General features: G+C 38.4%; 1 protein-coding gene across 5 annotated transcripts in view; it reads right to left on the bottom strand.

Annotated features, from left to right (window-relative positions):
* The window catches only part of TRIO (trio Rho guanine nucleotide exchange factor), a 255,928-nt gene that overhangs the window by 131,256 nt on the left and 102,431 nt on the right, over nt 1–22,241 (bottom strand). For all 5 annotated transcript variants that reach the window (XR_005826742.1, XM_040585918.1, XM_040585920.1 and 2 more), the window contains exons 8-11: nt 21,117–21,248; nt 16,918–17,148; nt 9,530–9,652; nt 3,026–3,217 (exon numbers count right to left, since the gene is read on the bottom strand). Coding sequence is in view for 4 of the 5 variants with exons in the window: in XM_040585918.1 (XP_040441852.1) it covers nt 3,026–3,217; nt 9,530–9,652; nt 16,918–17,148; nt 21,117–21,248 (678 nt within the window). In the remaining variant the exon portion in view is untranslated. The remainder of the gene's footprint in view (nt 1–3,025; nt 3,218–9,529; nt 9,653–16,917; nt 17,149–21,116; nt 21,249–22,241) is intronic.

The raw sequence follows: 22,241 nt of genomic DNA, 5'->3' as shown, positions 1-22,241 counted from the left end.
GTAACCACCTGGCTACAGACCTTCTGAAAATGCTAAAGCCAGACAGCATTTCCAACGTGCATCGTAACAGACTGCCGCACACAAACTACACGGCTGCTTTGTGCACAGGTATAGCAAAAGTCTGTTACTTCCAGGATGCATCAAGCTGATCTATTGCTTTTGTGGCAAGCATGCTGCTTCTGCAAGCAGAAACTGCACCGATTTATTAAGCGTGAACAGAGTAACAGTACACAGTGCAGTAGTGCACAGACACTGCAGGACTAATGCTTCCCAGGGAAGATGGGAAAAGTTGCAATCAAATTCTGTGCCAAGTATAAAGGTTATATAAAGCTACAGGGGAGAGGTAGTATTGGAATGCTCTCATCCAGATGAGGAGCATTCATTCAACATGATGTATTTCTGGGGAAAAAGAATAAAACACAAGAAAACATCCTACTTCAAAAAAATCAAGGGATTGGATGGATATCGGAGCCAGATTTTAAAGTCTCAAAACAGCCAACAACTCAGATTACCAGCTTTTCTCGGCTCTGTGGCTTCCTCCAAACTGTTACACACAACAGGATTTTTATTCTTCATGACTGTTTTTTAGACCAGGAAAACACAAAAAAGATACAACAAACAAAATTCACCCTGAATATTTGAAGGGCAAAATGCGTTGGTGGTGTTTGGGTTTGATTTGTTTGGGTTTTTTCGGGTATTTTTTTTAAACAACTGAAGCATCTCTTTCCAGTTCAACAGCTAGTATATTATCCTACCACTTGAACTCCTCTTCACTAGCTAAGCACACACATTAATTTCTTCACTCCGCTATACAGAGGAAAGGTTATGTGCTTACAGGTATGCACTAATTTTTTCAGTGAATTCCCACATCCTGCAGGAGAAACAGAATTCTCCTGCCAACAAAGCATGGATGACTTTCAGGTTTAGAGCACTTTTATCTTCCATCTGCTTTGTGATGCCTTCCCAGCACTCCACATGCATGTTTGGTAACAAACAACATACTCTTGAAAACACATCAGAATACAGAAAGCACAAGACAGCTTTGAGCTTGTTATTTCTTTGCATCTTTATTAAAGGACTAGTCTAAATATGAACTGCCAGCCTCACTCTCTCATCTGTATTTTCAAGTAAAATGCAAATAAATAAAAGGATAGTCTTGCTTACATAAATAAGTACTCTTCTTAATTTTCCTCACTTTATGAGGTATGAAGTTCAGCTACATGATAAAAACAAAGAAATCCAACATGCGTACATGAGCCACAGCACCTTTCCCCCAAAGTCCAGGCTGCAAAGAGGCTGCCATAGTAACAGCTGTGTGCGCTTACAGGGTCACAATAATAACCATTTTCCCAAAGAAATAAATCAAGATACAGAATTATCTTCCCCCCCCCCCCCCCCCCCCCAATAAAACATTATTATCTAGAGGAGCAGTGGCAACGTTCCAGCACATCTGGAATCAGCCTCACAGAATTACTCAACACTGACTCACAGATCAGTCTGCCTTCTGTTTTTTTGGATTTTTTAAAGCCCTTTCCTTGCAAATCCTTTTACAGTCTCAGTCTTTCATCACTACAACTAACTGTAGCCATCTAAATACCATTCCAGCTGCTGCTCTTGATACTAAGAAAAACAGGTAATGAAGAAATCTATAGAAACAATTAATGTGTTCCAGCAGCTGACTGCTCCTGTGCTTCACAACAGGTAATGGGACAGCACTGTGTACTTGAGAAAAGCGGAACAAAAAAGTTGTCCCCTAAGAATAGCTTAAGATATAGCACTTATGTTTTGTTTAAACAGCAAGAGTCCCGAGTATCAGAAAGGAAGCATCTAACAGAGAACTGATGGGGGAGCTATGTACTCACATCTAGAGCTAAAAAGTAATTCAATCCTGACCTTCTTCAAAGACCAACTGCCTTGTACGTTTTTTTCAAGTGCAAAGCAGATGTTTCACATTCAAAAAACTCCCACTCTTATCCCCTACAAGGTTTTGCTGAAGAAGCTACTTTGAATAGTATACTTCCCCACTGAACAGACCACATCTTTATGTAGGGTGAAGGGAAGACATACTCTGACATGTTGTGGTCCAGAAACCTTTCATATTTTCACCTAGTTTGAGCAGTGAGATTTAATATGACCTGTAAATAAAAAACGGGTAATCTACCATTACTGACATTTGCCACTACCTTTAACCAAACCCCCTTACTGAAGTCCTTATTCTTGCTCTAGCCTATTCAGCCCCCTCTGATGAATTTATAAATTCGTATGATCAGTGTTCTGAATCAGAGCTGAAAATTAGTCTGGTTGAAAATTCAGTGTGTTTGACTGAATCTTCCTTTTCCTGGTGTATACAGATCAACCTTTGAAAGAGACTAAAATTCCAAACATGAGGCAAACCACTGTCATCAGATAAGCTGTTTAGGTTGTGAAGAACCATCAATCTACAAGACCAAAATGCAATGTGTAAAACAGAGAAAGAAAACCAAGTCTTTCTGGGCAGCAGGGTTGCCTTAAGTAGATTTGCACTTCTGCCATGTGTTTCAGTCTCCTGAATCGTGTCAGTCTAACCATGTGTCTGACAACTCAGTTAACTGCACTGGAGTGCTGGTTGGATAAAAAAACAAAACCAAAAAGTGCACAGTCTCTCCCCCACAATGCTGTCTTTTAGCTGTATCAGTTTCCTGATCTGACCCTCCCCCCTTCCCTGTGACTGAACAAGCATGTGTACTCGCACAACAAAGAGGGTAGAAGCTGCTTGTGGAAGTAAAAATAAAATTTTAAATCCCCCAAAAAACAAACAAAACACACACACAGCAACAACAATAACAACAACAACAACAAAACAAAAAAAACAAAACAAAAAGCAACCCCTACCCCAGCTCCCAATCTGCAATGAATTGCAAACCAAAACTCATTGTACAATAGGGGTTTCATGACTTCCTATAGCAAGTTTCTAACAATGAACTAACATTGGACAACATCAGTTTTAAGGCTTAAAGTTATGACTATAACTTTGCAGCAGTTTTACCTCTTTAACATGAGTGTGAAAGGACACAGACATGTCCAGCAGGATCTTGCGTTGCTCCACACGCCTAACAAAATCCTGTATGCGATCTTCCAGCTGATGGGCAGCTTGATAAATTTCCTCTGGGTCACACTCCCCAGTCTGAGCGAGCTGTTCAGCTGCTTCTAGGAGCTTATCTGCGTTGGTATATGTGTTCTGTGGAGAAATACGTTAGTTTCACAGGATTAAATGAAAGAAAATTCAGTCAGTGTATTTTAAATCCACTCCACTAATGAAAATGAAAGGACAAAAAGTACCCTGAAATGTATTTTTCTTCTTTTCTAAAGGTAGTACAATATAATCTTCCTATAGGGTCTTTTGTATTTCTAGATACTTTTTCATTTAGCTGTGAATAAATTCATTCCTTAGCTCCTTATTTATGTCTATTCAAATGTTTCCTTGATCCAGAACTTGGCAGCCTATTTATTCTTTCTTGGAATGAGTATTTTATATTCAGAACTAGAATAAAGATTAGCCTAAATGTCTCATTACTTGCAGACTGGCCTATTTCAATACTGGAAAAATCACTATAGTCACAGCCAGAAGACTTTCCAAATGTGTATTATTAGAGGTGAGAAAGTCCTAGCTGCTGGTAGCAATGCTTAACGTCAGATCGACACATCCAACAGGAAGGTGGGAAGTGACCAGGCACAGGAGAAAACGTCTCTCCATCCTTACAGAAGTGTTTCCAAAATTCATGTGTCAAGTGGATCATCATTTGTGAAACAGCAGCAACAGATGAGGATTTAGAAGTCAGCTATGGGCAAATGTCAGAGAGGAACATTGTCCCAATACATCATAACATTAACAAATGCAGATCAGAAATCCTATAAGAGACTTGGGTCAAAGCAGAAAACAGAATGGATGAAGTCTGGTACCTGATGTGCTGAGTGCACTATGGTCCAGAGAAGAGAGAGAGATGTTTAACAGCTCTTAAAGATTAGAACTTGCAGCCTACATCTGTATCTTTCTCATTAATTCAGAACAGGACTGATTCCAAACATTTCCTATAAACTTGGGTGCTCTTTTTGAGCCAAACCTTGGGGTTTCATGCCTTAGAATGGTTCTCAAAACAGACTCATCAAGAAAGCATAGAAAGATGTTAACCTCCTGAGAAAACAGACTGAAGCCAAGTCTACATCAAAGAAGCTTTGCTTATGTCACCGCATCATATCTCCTGATAACCACAGACTATAAAAAAAAAGAAACACCAAACTTGACAATATAAACTACACCTTTCTCTTTTCCCTTTTGCCCTCCTATGCTCTCCCAACCTCCATTATATCAGGTAAAAACACTGTTTGCCAAGATAAATTAAACCTATGCAAATATGCTTTTCTTTGCCATGAATGTAGTATCACACCTCTAATTAACATTATAATAGCCACAAAAGCCTGGCCCTAAAACTCAACTAAGGGGCAGGAAATACCAGCTCTCCACCACCACCCCCCAGGCTCTCAAGCAAAATACCAGGCAAGCCCAGGACTGATAGCATGACCCAGTACAGCTTTCATATATCGGGGGGGGGGGGGGGGGGGGGGGGGGGGGGGGGGGGGAAGCAGCTCCTCCTTCATTTGTTATGATCTATTTAAGAAATTAAATCCATGCTGCTCCCTGATTTTGACTATGTGCATCTTAACCCCTCCTTAACCTTCAGCTTTTTAATTGCACGGAGAGGTAGACAAGTCCTCCCTAGCTTCCCTGGGAAAGCCTGGTGAGACTAACATGACCCCGTGCTTTTCAGTGGGGAACGCACTACTCAATGCTGCAGATGACGGGCTCTGGCCATGCTGGCCCAGAAGACACGCCGATGTGTGCTCTGGTGGTTTGACTTCCACGGTCGCAGCTGACATGTATTCCAGGGGCAAGACTGATGAGCCTTAAAGCACTCCTTGAACAGCAACTACTTCATCAACCCAGAGAGCCACACCCAGCTGCAGATGGCTGAAACAGAAGTTTCCCATTCTAATGAAAACTTTCTCTCACATGTGAAGCATTGTTTATGAATTCCAGGGGTATCTTCCGTGTAACACAGGTCCAGGCACATCAGAGCTCTCACTGTAAACCGGATGGTGAACTGCCTGTACTTAGAAATGATCGCAGCCTAGACGCTGCTTCAGAAGGGGTTGCAATTCTCAAATCCTAACAGCAGACACATGCCTTATCGCCAAAATTTCTCTTCCAAGTATAGCTCAAATATAATATAAATATTTTTCTTGGTAGATAATAACTGCCCTATGGAATAGAAATCGCAGCAAATAGGCATGCTGTACTACCCACCTTTCTCAACTCTCTGCTTACTTCTAAACAATGCTTGGAGGAAAAAAGTAGTAGTGTCAAGACTTTGAAAATGTTGGTCCCAAGGAGGGCAGCCACCAGTTAGAAAACAGAAGGTTAGGCAGAAAGACCAGGAGTTCTTCCTTGAAGCTGCTAGGAGCCTTCATGGTGACAAATTCAAAACAGAGTTTTGAAACAGATTAACACCACCTCAGAGTATCTCCACTAGCACACCCTCGCCGAATCCCACAGGAAAAGAACCACCTAGTCCATCTCTCTGTACCCCAAGGCACGACCATTCTTCTCCAAAATGGTGAGACTCTCCATAACAGTTTACCACCTTCCCCAAAAATATACCACATTGCTTTTCTAGTCTTCATGTTGAGATACCTTCTCTACGTGTTTTTCAGAAAAAACAAACACTGTATTTTTAGAAAGCATATGAAGTGACACATCACAGAAAAGTAAATTTAAGAGACTACTGCAGAAATGAGTAGTACTGACAATAAATACAGCAACAGAAGTGAGTGGAGGTACGGACCGAATTTCATACCAGCTGGAGTTTATTGCACTGGAGAGGGGAAAGACACACATACACAACACATGGATGGAGGGAGATTAACAAAGGTGTACAAATTATTATAACATAAAGAAAATTAAGATAGATTACTCATTAAATACTGTGGATGCTATCACTTTTAAGCATCAGACAACACACTTAAAATGAAAAAGCAAAAGTACTTTTCATCTAAGGAACAATTAAATTGCGTAACTCATTGCCACAGGATCTGGCATACATTCCAAGAGCATAAATGGGTTCAAAAAGTAGCCAGCCTAATTAAGGGAAGAAAAGTCCATCAGTGACTATCAAACAGTGGTTCTGATGTACCCTTCAGTTTCAGACATCCAAACAGGCCCAGACAACTGGCAGGGTACAGGTAGCTTTTTAAGCATACGGTCCCCTTTTCTTTATGCATCTGGTGATGGCCACACTGTAAGACAAGGACCTTTAATTTGATATATTACAGCCATTCATGGGTAAAGTTAAGAACCAGTTCAAATATATAACCTTTTCTTAAAACATTAAAGGAGGTGGGAACTGGTGGTGGGAGGGAAACGACAGGTATATCTCAAACGAGGTTTGGAAGAGTCTTTCTTACTTTTTTTTTTTGCTTTTTACTTTTCTTTTGCACCAAGGAGACTTGAATTCTTTACTCATATCCAGCCTGCACATGGAAAAAATAACTTACCCGTGGAAAAAGATCCCACCAATTAATTCTTGCCATACACCTTTCATGTTTTTTGAGCATAGACCACTGTCAAAAAGCAGGCATCGAGCACAGTTGAAACAGAAGAAGCTGACTTAGAATTTCATACAAAAATGCGCGGGGAAGTATCTGCATCCAGTGCTGCTAACTTAAAAACTGTGCCATAAGTTTATCAGTGGTATTAAAATCTGAAGTCTTGATACTTTAACTAAATGGTCTCATAGAGACAAAGATGATCATGGGTAGAGAGGAAAAAAGAAGAAAAAAAAAGGGTAAGTGGAAAGTGTACTGGACAGGCTTTACATGAAGAGCAACACAATTTTACAATAGTGGGTGCAAATCAAAGCGTGTATGTGTAGCACAAATGTCTATACATCAGAAATTAGGGAGGATTATGAATTGGCTGAGTTCTGACTACCTAATGTTTTTGTAGTGGTAACAAAAAAAGTGCCAAAGGAAGAGAAACAAGCCTTCATTTCACACAAAATTTTAAGTGCATAACTTGTGAGCCCACAGCCCCTTGACTCTGGAACATTTTTTCTATTCAACACAAAGCTTATTTTAACATCTCTTTGAATGCTGCTGAGGAAGTGGCACCTCATTCACATTAAAAAAGAATGAGGGAATAAGCAGAAGGGAAGAAAAAAGAAATAATTTTTGCTCCCCTCAAAATCAGGAGTTAGCCTTCGATCAGAAAAATTTCAACATCACTGTTGGCTCCCTGCATTTGCTAAAACATTGTTGTGCCACTGACAGTTCACTTGACACCGCTTCTTCTCAACTTCTGACTAGAACTGACTGAAAACCCCTGATTATGCCTAGGGTCCTGTAAAAAACAACAAACAAAACAAAACAAAAAAAACAAACAAACAAAAAAAACCAAAACCAAAAACAAAACAAAACCAAACAAAAACAAACAAAAAAAAAAACCAAAATAAAAAAACAAAACCCAAACCCAAACAAAAACAAAAACAAAACAAAACAAAAACAAAACCAAAAAGCAACAGAATAAAGCACAACAAAAACCAAACAAAACCTCAAAACCCGGACCAACCAGAAATGTAGGTAGAGAATAAACCAGCCAAAAAATATTCATGCTTTGAAAAGGACAGCATATTGCTGCCTTATACTTCAACATAATCTTCCTTGTAACACCAACAACAGGAATGCCTTTTGGGGCCTGCTTACGTTCAGTTTTAGAGCAAGTAAGAGGAACAACTCAGAGGGTGTGCCTCTCCTTGCAGTCATTACACATTCAAGAGTTAGAGATGAAAAAAACCCCTACTTATTAGATCATTTTGTCCAACCTTCTGTCAAAAGATATTCCCCTGAAGTATATTTAAGTTCTTTGACCAGTCTAAGTTTTCAGTATCTCCAAAAATAGAAATTCCACTCATCCCCTAAAGAGATCATTTTAAACTCTAGCAACATTCAGTTTTAGGAAGTTTTTGCTAAGTATTTGCTTTACAACTTTATACTTTAAAGTATAATGCAAATTAACAAGATGCTTTTCTAACATTTTACATCCCACTAACAGCTTTACATACTTCATCCCCGTTGGTTACTCAAACATTGTTTTCTTCTTTGCTCAGATATCACAGTATTAAGAATGAGATCATTCAAGTTTTGTTAAGTGTCTTACAGAAATAGGTTCTTGCTTGTCTGACCCAGAAAAATAAGTATTTCCACATGAAAAATATTACAGAATCAACTAAAAATGTAGTATTAGGCATGCCTATGGAAAATCCAGCATGCACATATACAAAACTAAAAATGCTTATTATTTTGGAATATTTTATAGGAAATCAATATTGAGGAAACTTTCTGATGCTGTTTCAAGTCCTCAGTCACTGCAGTGCTCTAAGGCCTTAATTACAACAACATTTTATTAAGATCTTAATCATCCATTAAACAGGCAATCTGTAAACACGCTTCCTGATGCATCCTCCATAGCAGGTGTCACCACTGTGCTGCTGCATGTCACTTTGCAATTTTCTAATAATGCATCTCCTGTTTTGACAAAGGACCACTATACCAACCCTGCCTTAATAAAATTTTGCTTGACGACTCTTGAAGATGTTTACTCTTGGCAACCATTAAGACTGGACAAACAGTGCATATTACTAATAGGGAGGATTCTAGCCTTCAGCTTCTCATGGATTTTATTCACCTCACTCCCCCTTTTTGAGGCTGCCACTCAAACCAACTTCTTGTTATGCTCCCTGTATTCCTTAGCATCAATATTTCTTTTGGCTTCACTCTTTTTCACAGAAAAGTGTGTTTTGAAATTCTATCATCAGTTCCACTTAAGGTTAAGCCTAGAGCCCTCCTACGGAAAAAGCATTGATATCAGTGATTCAGACCAGGAGGGCATACATAAACTCAATTGTATTTAAAGAAAAAAAAACCAAAGCCAGCTTGGCCAATTTGCTGGCCCACTTGTTTTCTTAGGAGTCCACACACCCCCTCCCCCAGATGACTGTCATGGGGATCTGAGAGCTCCCCAAGCCTAAAGTCAGGAAGCAGGGCTTTCAATTCATCTCCATCCTCTCTTACAGGCTGCACAAAAGTTTAAATCCTAGAGCCCCATGGAATTAAGTTACTTTAAAAGGACAGCTTTCATTCTTCTGTGACTCAACATTTCAAAGCATGCTTTTGAAAATAGTAATAATAGCAGCAGCAGCTCTGTTGGGCTCCATGGCTCCCACTCTCTGTAGACTGGAAGGGTTTTTTTTATTGAAGCTGGAGTGAAAAGGAGAAAGGAAATAAAAGCTTGCAACAGAAAAAAAATAGTCCGTTCTTAGAACTGCTTTTTTTTTTTTTTGTAGTGGAGCTCCCCTCTGCCCAGCCCTTCACTGGCAGAACAGGAAAGTTTCATGTATTTCCATAGCAAGTGCACAGTCCTTCGCGTGATCATTTTTACCTGCGCAACCTCTTCAAAGTCTTCATGGCGTTTCTGCAAAGCTCTAGCCCGATGCAGGGATTTTCCCACTCCAGTATGTTTGCTAAGAAAAGCTTCTCCATGGTTTTCAATCCAATCCAACACCTGTGGTACAGAAGGAGACACACAAAAACTCTGAGTGGATGTACTGAACGTTGCAACAAAAAGACAACTATTCAAGAAACTAAGCAGATGTAAAGGGACTACTTAGAAGGAACTGTACTGTGGATTAAAACACAGTATTGCCATTGAAGGACATTAATTAAATCTCATTAACTTTTCTCAAGGCAGTAACTAGCTCAAACTAGCTAAATCATACGATTCAAGATTATATGTTTATTTTTAAGCATACCAAGGACAACTTCATTTCTACACATTCATCAATTTGACAGTAATCTGATCCAAGTGGCTAGACCCCTTGTGAGGGTGTCTCTGTAATCTGTTTATGCCTTCAGCTGACATTTTTCTGAAATGTAACACTAATGGATTTTGCACATTCCCCAACAATGCCAGTGAATAACACAGTAAAGTTTTATTTTAGCTGAGAAGTCACTTCTCCTACCATATATTAAGTCAAGAAGAAAGATTCAGAGGTAGAATTTTTAACTAACTCAATAAAACTGAGTTGAAATTATTATGAGAAGAATGCCGATGTCCGCATTCAGAACCTATGAAGGATTCTGCCCCAATTCTGAACAAGTATCTCCTCAAAACATCAGATAGACATAATTATGTTTTGTAAATTTTATAGCTGAAGAAGTGAGGAATGAAAGACATTTTAAGGACATAAAAGCTTCTACCACAATGACTAAGCTGACAGCTTTATATATAGTAAAAACTGTACACGTAATTAGTTCCTGCCAGTTAACACAAAGGATTTCTGCACACATACCAAGTTTCTAATGAGTGAATGAACAAAAACATCTGGTCTTTCTCCAAACTAATACATCTTAGCTATATCTTCATTCACTCATTAGCTAGCATGCATATGTATTTAATTCTTTGGAAGATACTCAGAGGTTCAAGAGTGCTGTTCAGAATTAAAGACAACTGCATATAAGCAATTTTCTTAAGTCAGCCAACCATTTTTCTACAGTATTTACGTATGGAGTGGATGGAATACTTTACCTCACATTTACCTCCAGCAATCTTTTTTCTTTAAAACCCAAGTGCTTTGTTTTGAATTTACCTGCCAGAAACCTGTACCTTATCTCTCCTTATCTACCAGAGTCCTTTATTCTGATTCCTGAAGTTGGGTGAGGTTTTTTCCACCTTTTCCTGTACTGAAAGCATCTGACATTTATCACAACTACAGAGAAAGATTTTTTCCCCCCCTGCTTCTAAACAGACTTAGAACCATTCCTGCAACATCACTCACAGCTACATTCAATACACATGCAGTCCTACACAGAACTCCCATACAAAACATCCATGCTTGCTTTAGTAGAGAAGTGAAACCATCTGGTGCGATTTCCTCATTTATCTTGACTGTTAGAAACTTTTTTTCACTTGCGAACTCTCTCCTACTGGGCATCTTCAAAACAACAAACAATCCCAGAACACCACATAACACAGGCATCTCAATTAACCAACACTTGACTAAATCTCCATACTTAAACTTACGCAATGTTTGTTTTTCCTAGTAAGCATTGTCAAAGTAATATTATTGTGGTTTAGGCCAATTAAATTTGCATTTGCTTCTTTCAAGGGCAAGTATTGATCAGAGAAATTAGAGTGAGGCGCCAAATAGGGCCTCAGTTATCTGTAAAGTTTGTATTACCGATGCTTTTGGCTAGTTTTAGGAGACTGCTCTGCTTTTCTCATTATAAACAGAGCTCAGAAGAGACATGTTTGGAGGAGAGAATTAGGCTGGACTCTGGAGATTATTAACAGTTACAAACTAACAAATGAAATCAACAGCAAAATCTGTCCCAGAAAGCATGGGATGAAAAGCAGAAAGCAGTCCAGGGAGAGTGATTTTTGCTCCAAATAACACTCAGTAACTTAACAAGAGAAGAAACTGTCATAGAAATAGAGTACACAGATTGTGACATAAACCAGTCAACTAGAGAAACACTGCTGCCTCTGAGTAAAATCAGTATGAATACAAGTCTTATTAGTCCTCAGCCTTCTTACCTTGACTCTTAACAAAACTACAGAAGCACTCATCATTTGGGAATTTCACAGCATGTAAAGGTAGAGTCAAAGTTATGCTCGCGCCCATCAGAGAGAGCTTCTGCATACCACTTTGACCAAAGGACAATACCATCAGCTGGCACCAATATTAGCCATTTAGCAACCTTAATTAACGCATCTTCCTCCTCTTCCTAGGAGAGCTAAAAGTTACAGAAACCATCATACCAGCGCACTAAGGACTCTTCTACTAACACTGAAAGCACACGGAATTCACTCTGGCAGTTCAGTAGTACAGTTCAGAGTTTAAGAGGCTCAATACTTTTCAGTGAAAGGATGAATTAATATTACCCTCCACTGCAGCAAGTTGCTTTAACAATGCAGTGAAACTTGAACTGCAGTCTCAGCAGAATTGTCCTTATGCTCATTAGAGGATCTAGAAAAATGCTTATTTTTTCTAGCACCAGTACTGAATATAAGACAGAAGAAGCTATGGAAAGATAGCTTCACTTTGACAAATTCATTGCTTATGGCTGTAAAATATGTTGTTTGTATGTGCTGCTTGCAGAAATCAACAATCTGATCTCTTACAGATTCAACGTGCTCATTTTCAGCAGTCTTTCCCACATTATGATCCAGTCCTTACCACCACCCCCCCACACCTTTACCTACTTTGCACGCACTCACTTTTCCATTCTCCACCACTTACTTGGTGCTGACATAACATTCAGAAGGGGAAGATGGAAATCTCTGCACTTCTAATCTTCGGATAGTTAAAATGTGGAAATAGTCTCTCCCAAACAGAACCATTTTACATTGGAACCACCTCCAAAAGCCACAAGGGAATCACCCAGTGAAATCAGTATCATGATGATACTGAGCAAGTAGCTAGCAAGAATTCTCGGCCCACCCTTCATTAGCCAAGGCTGAAACAAGTGACTGTTACAACAAAAAACTCAGACAGAGTCTCTGAGGCAGGCAGATCATAGAAGGAGAAGCAGCACATTTATCCAGAACGGACAGAGAAGACACCCAAGGTCACTAACGCCTAACAAATGTATGTTTTACAAAATACTTGTAGTTTGTTTTTTCACTAATCTCTGCCTTGGAAGCCCTCAGGAATATTTTTCAGGCCCCAAAACTTCCACCATAGGAGTGTCAGCAGTATCACTCTACCAGAAACATTATCTTTACATTCAATTTTGACCTTTCATGGACTAGCAGCACAAAACCCCACACTGCTACTGCAAGTCTGCTTTATTGTTTCATATTAGAATCATCACCCAGATCCTTTCCTTAGGTGAAATTCTGCTACATATTACCCCCCTTAGTAAGCTTGTCAATTCTTAAGCATAAAAGTGTACTTTTATTAGCACATGTTACATTAGAAGGGCTATTTCAACCATCATGTGCAACAGCCAATGACTTTTTTTTTTCCCTTTTTACTTAAACACCCTCTTTTTTGATGTTAATATACAAGCTAACCAGAAACTAGATTTCCTGGCATGTTTCTGCTTTCTAAGGTCAAACTCAGAATTCTGTTCGGTTTAAGACTGTCATAGGTTTTCACACTCCAAATTTCAGATTTTCTGTAATTTGCATCTTATCTACTATTTTTAATATTTCATGTGCTACTTTCCTTACTACTTGCTCCAAGAAATGAGCAGATGGCTCTTGGTGTACACAGTTAGCACTGCAGTGTTTTTGATTTGGAAAGCTCCACTAGAAACACTTTCCCAATACTGCACATACAAGACAGAAGAAAAAAAACCCAAAACCATAACCCCAGTCTTCTAAGGTGAAAGTCACACAAAACGAAGTACCAGCTCAACCCAGCCGACTCCCATCTCCAACTCTGCTCCGTCACTCACTTAACACTTCCATGAACTGATTTATTTCATTAGTCCAGCAGAAAACTATTCCAGCAGAGGGAAATCACAGGCTCATACTGAAGGATGGTTGTAGATTCACTCACAACACACTTGGTTGCTTGCTCCTATGTGCAATTTAATTATAAACAGTGGACTTTAACATGAACAAACCCACAAACTTTGAACTTTTCTGAAAATAATTAAAAAACGTTTTCATGCTAGTTTCTAAATCATGCTAGATAATCTTATTTTATTTTTTTAAGATATAAACAAAGACTAATAAGCCTGAGACAATGTGCAAATGAAAACTAAGGTATTTTAGAAAGTTGCTTTGGAGCTCTGCGTAAACCATTCCAGAACTGTCTTGGATATAAGTTTAACCAATACCTCAAAACCAAGTAATTTCATGCACTGAAAGGCATCAATGATTCCTGAATTGAAGAGCTAACATTTCTCAGATTAATTAGATGATCTGATAAGGTTGTTTTGGTTTTGTTTTGCAAGAAAAAAACCAAATCCTTATTATTCAAGACCACTTTTTTCCCCTGATGGATTTTCAAAGTTGACGGAGCTACAGTCTTCCAAAGCAAGGCTATTCCAGGGAAATACCATTATGTACTTGCTGTTATCTTTAATGCATCTGCTCCTGGCTATTAGATTAATTTGTCTGGTATGGATGTTGAATTATCATTGCCTTACAGCATGATCTGCACTGAAACATTAAGTATGAGAAGTCGCATTATGAAAGGGAACATTAAGCACAATTCACATTGTGATTCATAAGGCAGTACCCAAAATACATCAGTATCTGAACATTAGGTTACAGCAACAAAACAAAGAGATATACTTCCACATGTAACATTTCAGAAGCCTCCAACTTGGATGTTAACAGCCATTACAGGGATAAACCAAAGGACAGTCCAGTCTCTGGCAGTGATAACTACATAATGTTAAGGGAAGAGCTTCAGAACACGGCAAGCAGGGGCTGCATCTCTGTACATAAGATCTAGCTTGAAATCTAAAGGGGTTAATAAAGATGTGCATTAGCGCCAAAGGCTGCAGCTTCGAATTGTCAAGAGGATATCTTGGTATCTTAATGCAAGGTATGCCTTGCAAACCAGAGGCATAAACAGGAAGAAAGAAATTTCTCCAACCAATAGGTAAGGGCACGTACTGAACAGTGATCCTAGATGGACTAACCCTCTTGAGGCAACTGCCTCATACTGAAAACTTTTGGTATACTCACAATCCACATACATGATTTGGGTAACATATTCTCAGTACTAGAAGTTATAAAAATAGGTAAAGCTGTCTATTTTGTTTTTTCAAACCTGTAACTGATGTTAAATGCACCAGTTTCAAGGGCTGACAGATCTCATACAGAGAAGGAAAATCCTGCTTCTTGCTGAAGAACCCGGTGCTGACTGTACAATGACTTGCGTCTAATGACGGGTTACTTGTCAGTTTCAAACAACAAACCAGTCTCAGCATTAACTCCTCCACTCCGAGAGCCATGACTTAGGAGGGAACAGAAAATGCCAATTTCCTACAAACATTTTATGACTCCCAAGATAACAAAAGCAAAGAGTAGGAACAGGACAGTAAGACTCTCTGCAGCATTTAACGAACACCTTCTCCCAGGAAATAAACCACCTGCAGCCTGGCCCCCAGGCCTGAAGCTTGAATTACGTATCTGGCAAATAACCTCAGGAGATCATCTGGCCTACTTTGCTTAAGTGGGTCCTACTTGAACTGAATTTTAACTAGAGGAGAAAGTTCCAGGATCGAACCTGCACTGGTTGGCACCAGGCTGCCACTGAGAGGACCTATGTCTTTCCCCATGAGAAGCAAACCCCTGTGTTGTTTTCAGTTACTGAAGATTCCTTATGAAGCCTTTTAAGTTTAAGAGGTGAGTCATTTGGGGGCTGTGCCTCATCAATTTTGACAAGTGTCCTTCACTGACTACTCGTGCAAGTACCAGCACTGTACCCTCCTGACCAGCTGCTGTTTATGTAGAAATCTTGATGATTTATACAATGGCATAATAGTGCTTTCAGCTTGGTCCTCTATGCCCTTCCTGACCCATTCATAACACTGACTGCTTGCTTTTACGTTTTTTGTCAGCTAACATTTTTCATGCCTTTCTGCATCCTACATCACATCTGAGTGTTAAGAAGTTAGATAACTGCCTGCCTTTCAATATATGCTTCTTTTTACATAAAAAAATAAGTAATAGAGTTTTAATAATTTTATACTTGATTTACCCCTTAAGTATTTTTGAGTTGCTTTCTTTATCTTATATGAAAAGATAGGCACTGCATATAGAATAAAGTTGAGCTAACAAGATCGAGCTCATTTTCCTCACCATCTACCTGAATTAAGTATCTTTTCAACTACTGTAAATGACGGAAACCAGGTTACTTCACTCTCAAATGCTCACATCCAGCACTTCAAGCAAAATTTCTTGTACTTATCTGTTTTGTGAAAGTGCAACTAATTTGGAAGAAACAAGATTACTTTAACCAGAATGCATGACTGGCTATCTAAAAACCCCATTTGGAAATTCCTGATTTGTGAATGCCTTTACACTAAAATGAAGAAACATGATCAGCAGCTACTGGCCATCTTTACTTTTTTTTATCAAGTTGAACCATTAAGGGACCTATTACCAATGTCTCTGTCAATTGCAGCCTAATGCAAATATTGTCTACTTATTAAAAATCTATCAACAAAGGAATTCTGTACAGTTTCACCTCTTTAAACTAAAACCATATCAGAGATATTAATGCCTGCACTTAGCTACTAACTTTTATGGATGTCATCATAATAATAAAAATATGGCAGCTAATAACCATTAATTCAAGAACAGAGTCATTGTCAGAAAGTAATCTTATATGTAATTTTTATACCTCTTCATTATACTACTCTCAGATTTTAAAGAAACCCAATTAAATCAATTAAGTATCACTAAGGATTTGAAACTGAAAAACTGTTACAGTTACACTGTTAGTTTTTTTGCATGTTACTCCTACGAATCTTTCGGACACTTCAGGTCCAGAATTTTACCTAGAATGTGAACGTCAGCTTCCAGCACAAGTTCAGAATAGCCATCCCTATTAAATATCTCTTTCATTCTGACTTAAAGTAACTAAAGAAAATAATTTTAAAGAAAGAAAAAAACAGATGTAAAGCCAGTATCCTTTGATAACACAGAACTTGGAATCAGTCAATCCCATGCAACTATTCCAATTGCTGAATGAAGAAACATGGGGTTTAGCAATCAAAACCCACTTCTTAATGCAACCAGCTTCAAATCACAGGCTGACAGAGTATAAAGGCATTTAGACAACATGAAATAAAACCTACCTGTTGAACATCCTGTTGAAAAACGCATAGCTGAAGCCGCTGGTGCAAGCGGACCTTTCGATGCTGCCAAATATTTTCCAATTGGCGCTGGTGGTGCAGTACTTCATGGATAACATCCAGAACATGATGAACTGCTTTTGAGTAGTTGGCAGAAGCGGTAAGGGAATCTGAACTCCCAGGAGTCAAAGGTCTCTGAAGTTTGTCAAGCAGTGACTTTCCATCTTGGCTCACCTGATCATGAGAAAGGATGAAGAATTACTTCTCTTGCCAAAAGCTTGTTAGACTATCATTTCATTCCCCCACTCCCTCTCCCTATTTTAGATGTCTTTAAGAACTTGAGGAGCAGCAATGACTTTTTTTTTTATTCCAGGCATGATTACATGCAGCTGTTATAGGAAAAAACCCTGTATTCTCCCACTATGTAAGGTAATTTTAAGTAGCAGCACTCTTCTGAATAACAGCCTGTCTTCCCAGTTTTCGATTGCCTTAAAAGTGCTTTTCCTTTAAAGTGATTTTTTTTAAAAAAAAAACAGGTCAATTCTGACTTAGAATAAATATCCTTCAGCTCTTTCTCTAGTCAAAGCAGCACTTAAAGTTAAGCATTTGCCCAGGATTATCCTTCCAGGAGCACTTCTTGTTTCATTTGCTGTAAAGGTGAAGCAGGAGGTTACTTTCTATAGGTTTAATATTAATTTGATTAATACATTTAGACCAACAGATATAAACTTAGAACATGATTTGGTCTGACACAATTTGCAATTTCTAAATTATTACTGTTACGCCAAAGGCAAACTGCTGTTATGGCAAACTTAAACCTAACCGAATCACTTTAAAGCATTTCGGAAAAGAGTGTCTTTCTGAGCTGCATGGAAAGGTTTTAACTCCTGATGCTGACAAGAAACATTAGTCATTTCTAATTGTTGTCCTCTCTTATTCAAACCACAGCAAAAATATTCAGATTAACCTTGCATGCTAATTAAAAAGCAATAATTCTATCTTATCTGGTCACTGTTAACATTTAGCACTTGGCCAAGGCAGTTGAGAGCACTTTTCATTGGTGTTTAACTATTCTGTCACTTTTAGCATGAAGCTCAGAGAACTTACAATTCAGTACCATTCAGCTAGCTGTAAAGGATTTTTCTAACACCTCATCTAACAAGCAGGAAAAATTCATCCGAAACCACAAGACTGGAGTATAAACAATAGTCTGAATCCATCAAATCAACACCATGTCAGAAACAGAAAATTCGTCAAGGCTTTCCCCCAGTGGCTATTTTCAACGATTTTCACTAAATCTAGGCACATTTTAAATTTGCTATTCCGTACTCAAACAGATCCAAACAAAAATTCTTTTCTAATAATTAGTTTATAAGTGAGTTTACTTCTCAGTTCCAATTTAAGTTTTTTCATTTTAGTACTAAGTATCAATGCAGAACGAAGCTCACTTGGAAAAGGTAGCTCTTATGAAATCAAGTGAGGCAGAAAAATAGTATAGTCCATAGTAGTTATTATATTGATGATTTTTTTCTTTTCTGTATCCAAAGCAATTATCTAGTACAAGTCTTACAAATATTTCAAGATAATGGACTTCAATTACCTATCCAGAGTCCATGAAATTTAGGGGGGAAAAAATCAATTGTGACAGCCCCTTGATGCGATTAGTTTATTACTTTACAAACAAATGATCATGCACATTTCCTCTTTGGAGTTAACACAGTAAAGTTCTCTTCCTTCCCAGTGCATGACTACTGTAAGATTTCAGTGAGATATATAATAACTTATTTGTAATTTAAGGCACAGCTATTGGATTTTCAAGTACACTAGTTACCTAAGCTTGTAAGCTAGTAAGTTACTTTTCTAGTAATATACAGTAATTATCCCTCAGTAAAATCAGACTGTCTAGTCTTAAAAGCATTTACTCTCTTAAAATTACTGTCTTCTACTTTGCAACTAAGTCATGTTGTCAAGACACCATAATCTAAAATGAATGACAAAGTGTTGTAATTTCCACAGTGTTCCCCTCTCTCCTTCTCCCTACCTCCCGCCCCGCCTGCCCTCCCTCCCCTCTCCAGGTTTATTCGTGACAAAATGAAAGAAGCTCCATGCTGTAACAGAAATAAAGTCATACATCTAATAAAGATAAGGAATAGTACTGTAGTATCTTTACATGGGAAGATGATTCCCTCAATCTTCAAAAAGGAATTAATGTTTAAATAAGGGAAAATAAAACTTTCTGTCCAGAGGTGGAACATGAACTGTACATACACACACAACTATTATTTCTGCACCAATTCTGGTTGCTGAAGACAAAGCTATTGCTTTACTATCCCAAAGTCAAAAAGTTACAGCTTTGAAATCCTAAATAAATTTTCAAAGTATTTGCCAAAGCAATCCTATAATCCACCCATCTAATTTATTTTTATTATGCATCACCAGGAAGCAAACAGTATTTAACATAGTAATCCAAAGTACTTATTTACACTTAACAGCAGGCTCTAATCTAGTCACGTCCCTGATGGGGGAAAAAAAAAAAAAAAAGACCACAAAAAACCCAATCCAAAACAGAATCAAACTGAAAAACCCCACTATTTTAACTTCAATGCTTTATAATCATTATTCTAGAAAGCTCTAGCCTTCTTATTCCTCACTGCACTCTCATGGAGCACGCACCTCAGATTGCTTCTCTTCACAGAAATCTACTACAAATGTGCTATGTCTCTGTCCCTTGTTTTACAAAGGGATCCTTCCAATGAGGAAAGGTTACAATGACAAAAAGAAACCTTTCTGCAAAACGCACTCTCAAGAATGAGTTAGAATAGCTATGTGTAGTAAGATCACAAGTTTTATTACCAAAGGTGGCTTCAGTATGTCATCAGATCAGTTGGCATAGCAAGGTGGCATATATCAGAAATGGGGGATATCAGCATGTATTTTACACAGAAGAAACACTACCCAAGTCATCTCTGGACACCTGACTCATGGTAATAAAAGGTTATACAGGCCCTAAGATGGCAGGTATTTAAAAAACCCTGTTTTGATATATTCGCAATAGGACTGATTATCAGCACCAATTTACCCTCCTTTACTACTACATGAAATGCGACCAGATTTATGATACAGTTGTCCATAATAGAGTTGGTTCATCAGAAAGTAGTTTTTAATCTTTAATGTAATAGATAAGTCACAACCATTAATTGAGTCCCACAACTTCCTTCTAAAAGAAGGTGCAAGCTGCGGCCTAAGCTATCCTGTGTCCACTGATAATTTTTTACCACAATTTAATCAAATGCATAATTTTATGAAACTTTCATGAGAACAGAAACTGCTGTATTTAATCCAGAAAAACATCAGCCCAATTTAACAGCAAAAATAGTTTTACCCTGTGATGAGAACAACCCTGGCAAAAGAAAGCAAGAAAAGCTCAACAGGAAATACAGAAAATACCTGTTAATTAACAGAGAAGTCAATACCCGTTTATCACTTCAGTTAATTAAAGCACATGAGAGAACTCAACATTTGAAGAAAAACAATAGCTACTTAAGTCATTGCTTTCTAGGCCACTTTCAGAACAAGCAGTTTATCTGAAGTTGTAAATACAGCTACTAGAAATACTGAGAAATATTATTACTTCATTGTGTGCAGAATTCAAGATTACAGCAGCAGCAGCAGCATAGGATATGCTACCTTTACAAATGCTGACTACATAGGCACACTAGCTCATTTAAGTGTCTTTGAGGTTCCCAGAACTAAGTATACTACCTTCTACTTGTCAAGTGACATTCTTTGATGGTTAAGTCATTTTTGTGAGGCAACTTCAGAGATGGATTTTCAAAACACATTTAAAACAATCCATTCCGACAGAACACTTACCCAAAGAACACCCAGCTAACTTCCCTTCAAGAAAGCGTTTAAATGATAGTATCGTACTGCTATTAAAAGGTAGTAATATGCAGACTTAGTACACTGCATGGGTTGTACCACACAGAGTTCCATCTTGCCTTCTAAATTTACTTCAGAAGATTAAGGGGAAGACTTAACACTTACATTTTGAACAACGGTAGCAAAGTCCTGTTAAAAAAGCAACCTGGCACTTGAGTTTCCAATGTTCTATGCAACGAGTGATACCAGTTCATGATCCAAACTTAATATTACACCATTTTATCAAGTCAGTAATCTAAGGAAACAAACAAGACACTTACCTCAGAATAAGCTAAGGTAATATGCTCGTATATCCCTTGATGATGATGGATAGCATCTTCTAAATCTTGCAGTTCTGAGGGAAGCTCCACCTCACCGCAGGCTTTACACCATGAGTCCACATTGCTCATGTACTGCAACAGAGAAAAAACATTCTGCTTGATTTTAGTGTTCATCAATAAGTACACACATTGGTAATATAACAAAAGAGCTGGCATCTGCATGACAGCCACTGAAAAGATGTTTTTAAGGGAAAAATGTTTAATATTTCTCTCTGAACTGACCAAAATGAAGTTTGCATAAGAACAGAAACAAATATTCAAGTCTTGACAATACTTGTGCTTTTATTTACATGTAACTCTGAACCATTCACAGACAGGCAGACTTAATTGAATGCTGGCAGCCTTCAGAACCAATTAAACTGGTGGCAATACCGATGCTTCAGTTTACTCTTGCTCCTTTTCTTGACTTTGCAGCTAAGAAAAAGTTTACTGCACCCTGCACCTACCGTTTCAGATGCATGAAAGCCAATTAAGATCTTATCCACACGAAAAGGTAAAACATGCTACAACTTTCAAGTCCAGATCCTCAGCTCTCACCCATCAACTTCCTGTGCAGAAACTCATGGTATCACCTCACCTTTTTTAAGTTTTCAGAGAAAACCAAGTTGCTTTGCACTTGCGTGTGCCTGTGCATGCACACACAAAGAATTAATGGTGAAATGATCACTGAAGCACTCCACAGCTGTCTTTTGCTGGAAGGAGATCATCAAGGAGGCAAAGCACTGTTAGAGCACAGGAAATTCACACCTCAGTCCCTAACTTCTACACACAGAGAAGCACTAAATCCATTTGGCAAGCTACTACAGCAGCAAGCACATAAGGGATTTACAATTTAAGTGGGGATCTCTTAGGACTAACACTGAACTTTGAGCACACAGCTATGTCAGCATAGCTGCTCAAGTCAAGCCTTCCAGCAGAAGCTGAGGATACTGCATCAGAATCTCTTCTCTTCTGCAGGCAGTTTAAGTTATCTCTGAAGCTTAAGCTGCCTCGACAGACAAGAAACTGCCAAACTACATGCACAGCAGAAGTTCTGTCAACTTATTTTTGACAGCTAGGGGGCAT

The sequence above is a fragment of the Falco naumanni genome, chromosome 3 (genome assembly GCF_017639655.2).
Source record: "Falco naumanni isolate bFalNau1 chromosome 3, bFalNau1.pat, whole genome shotgun sequence".
Classification (NCBI taxonomy): domain Eukaryota; kingdom Metazoa; phylum Chordata; class Aves; order Falconiformes; family Falconidae; genus Falco; species Falco naumanni.
This window is presented reverse-complemented; position numbering and strand designations above follow the sequence as displayed.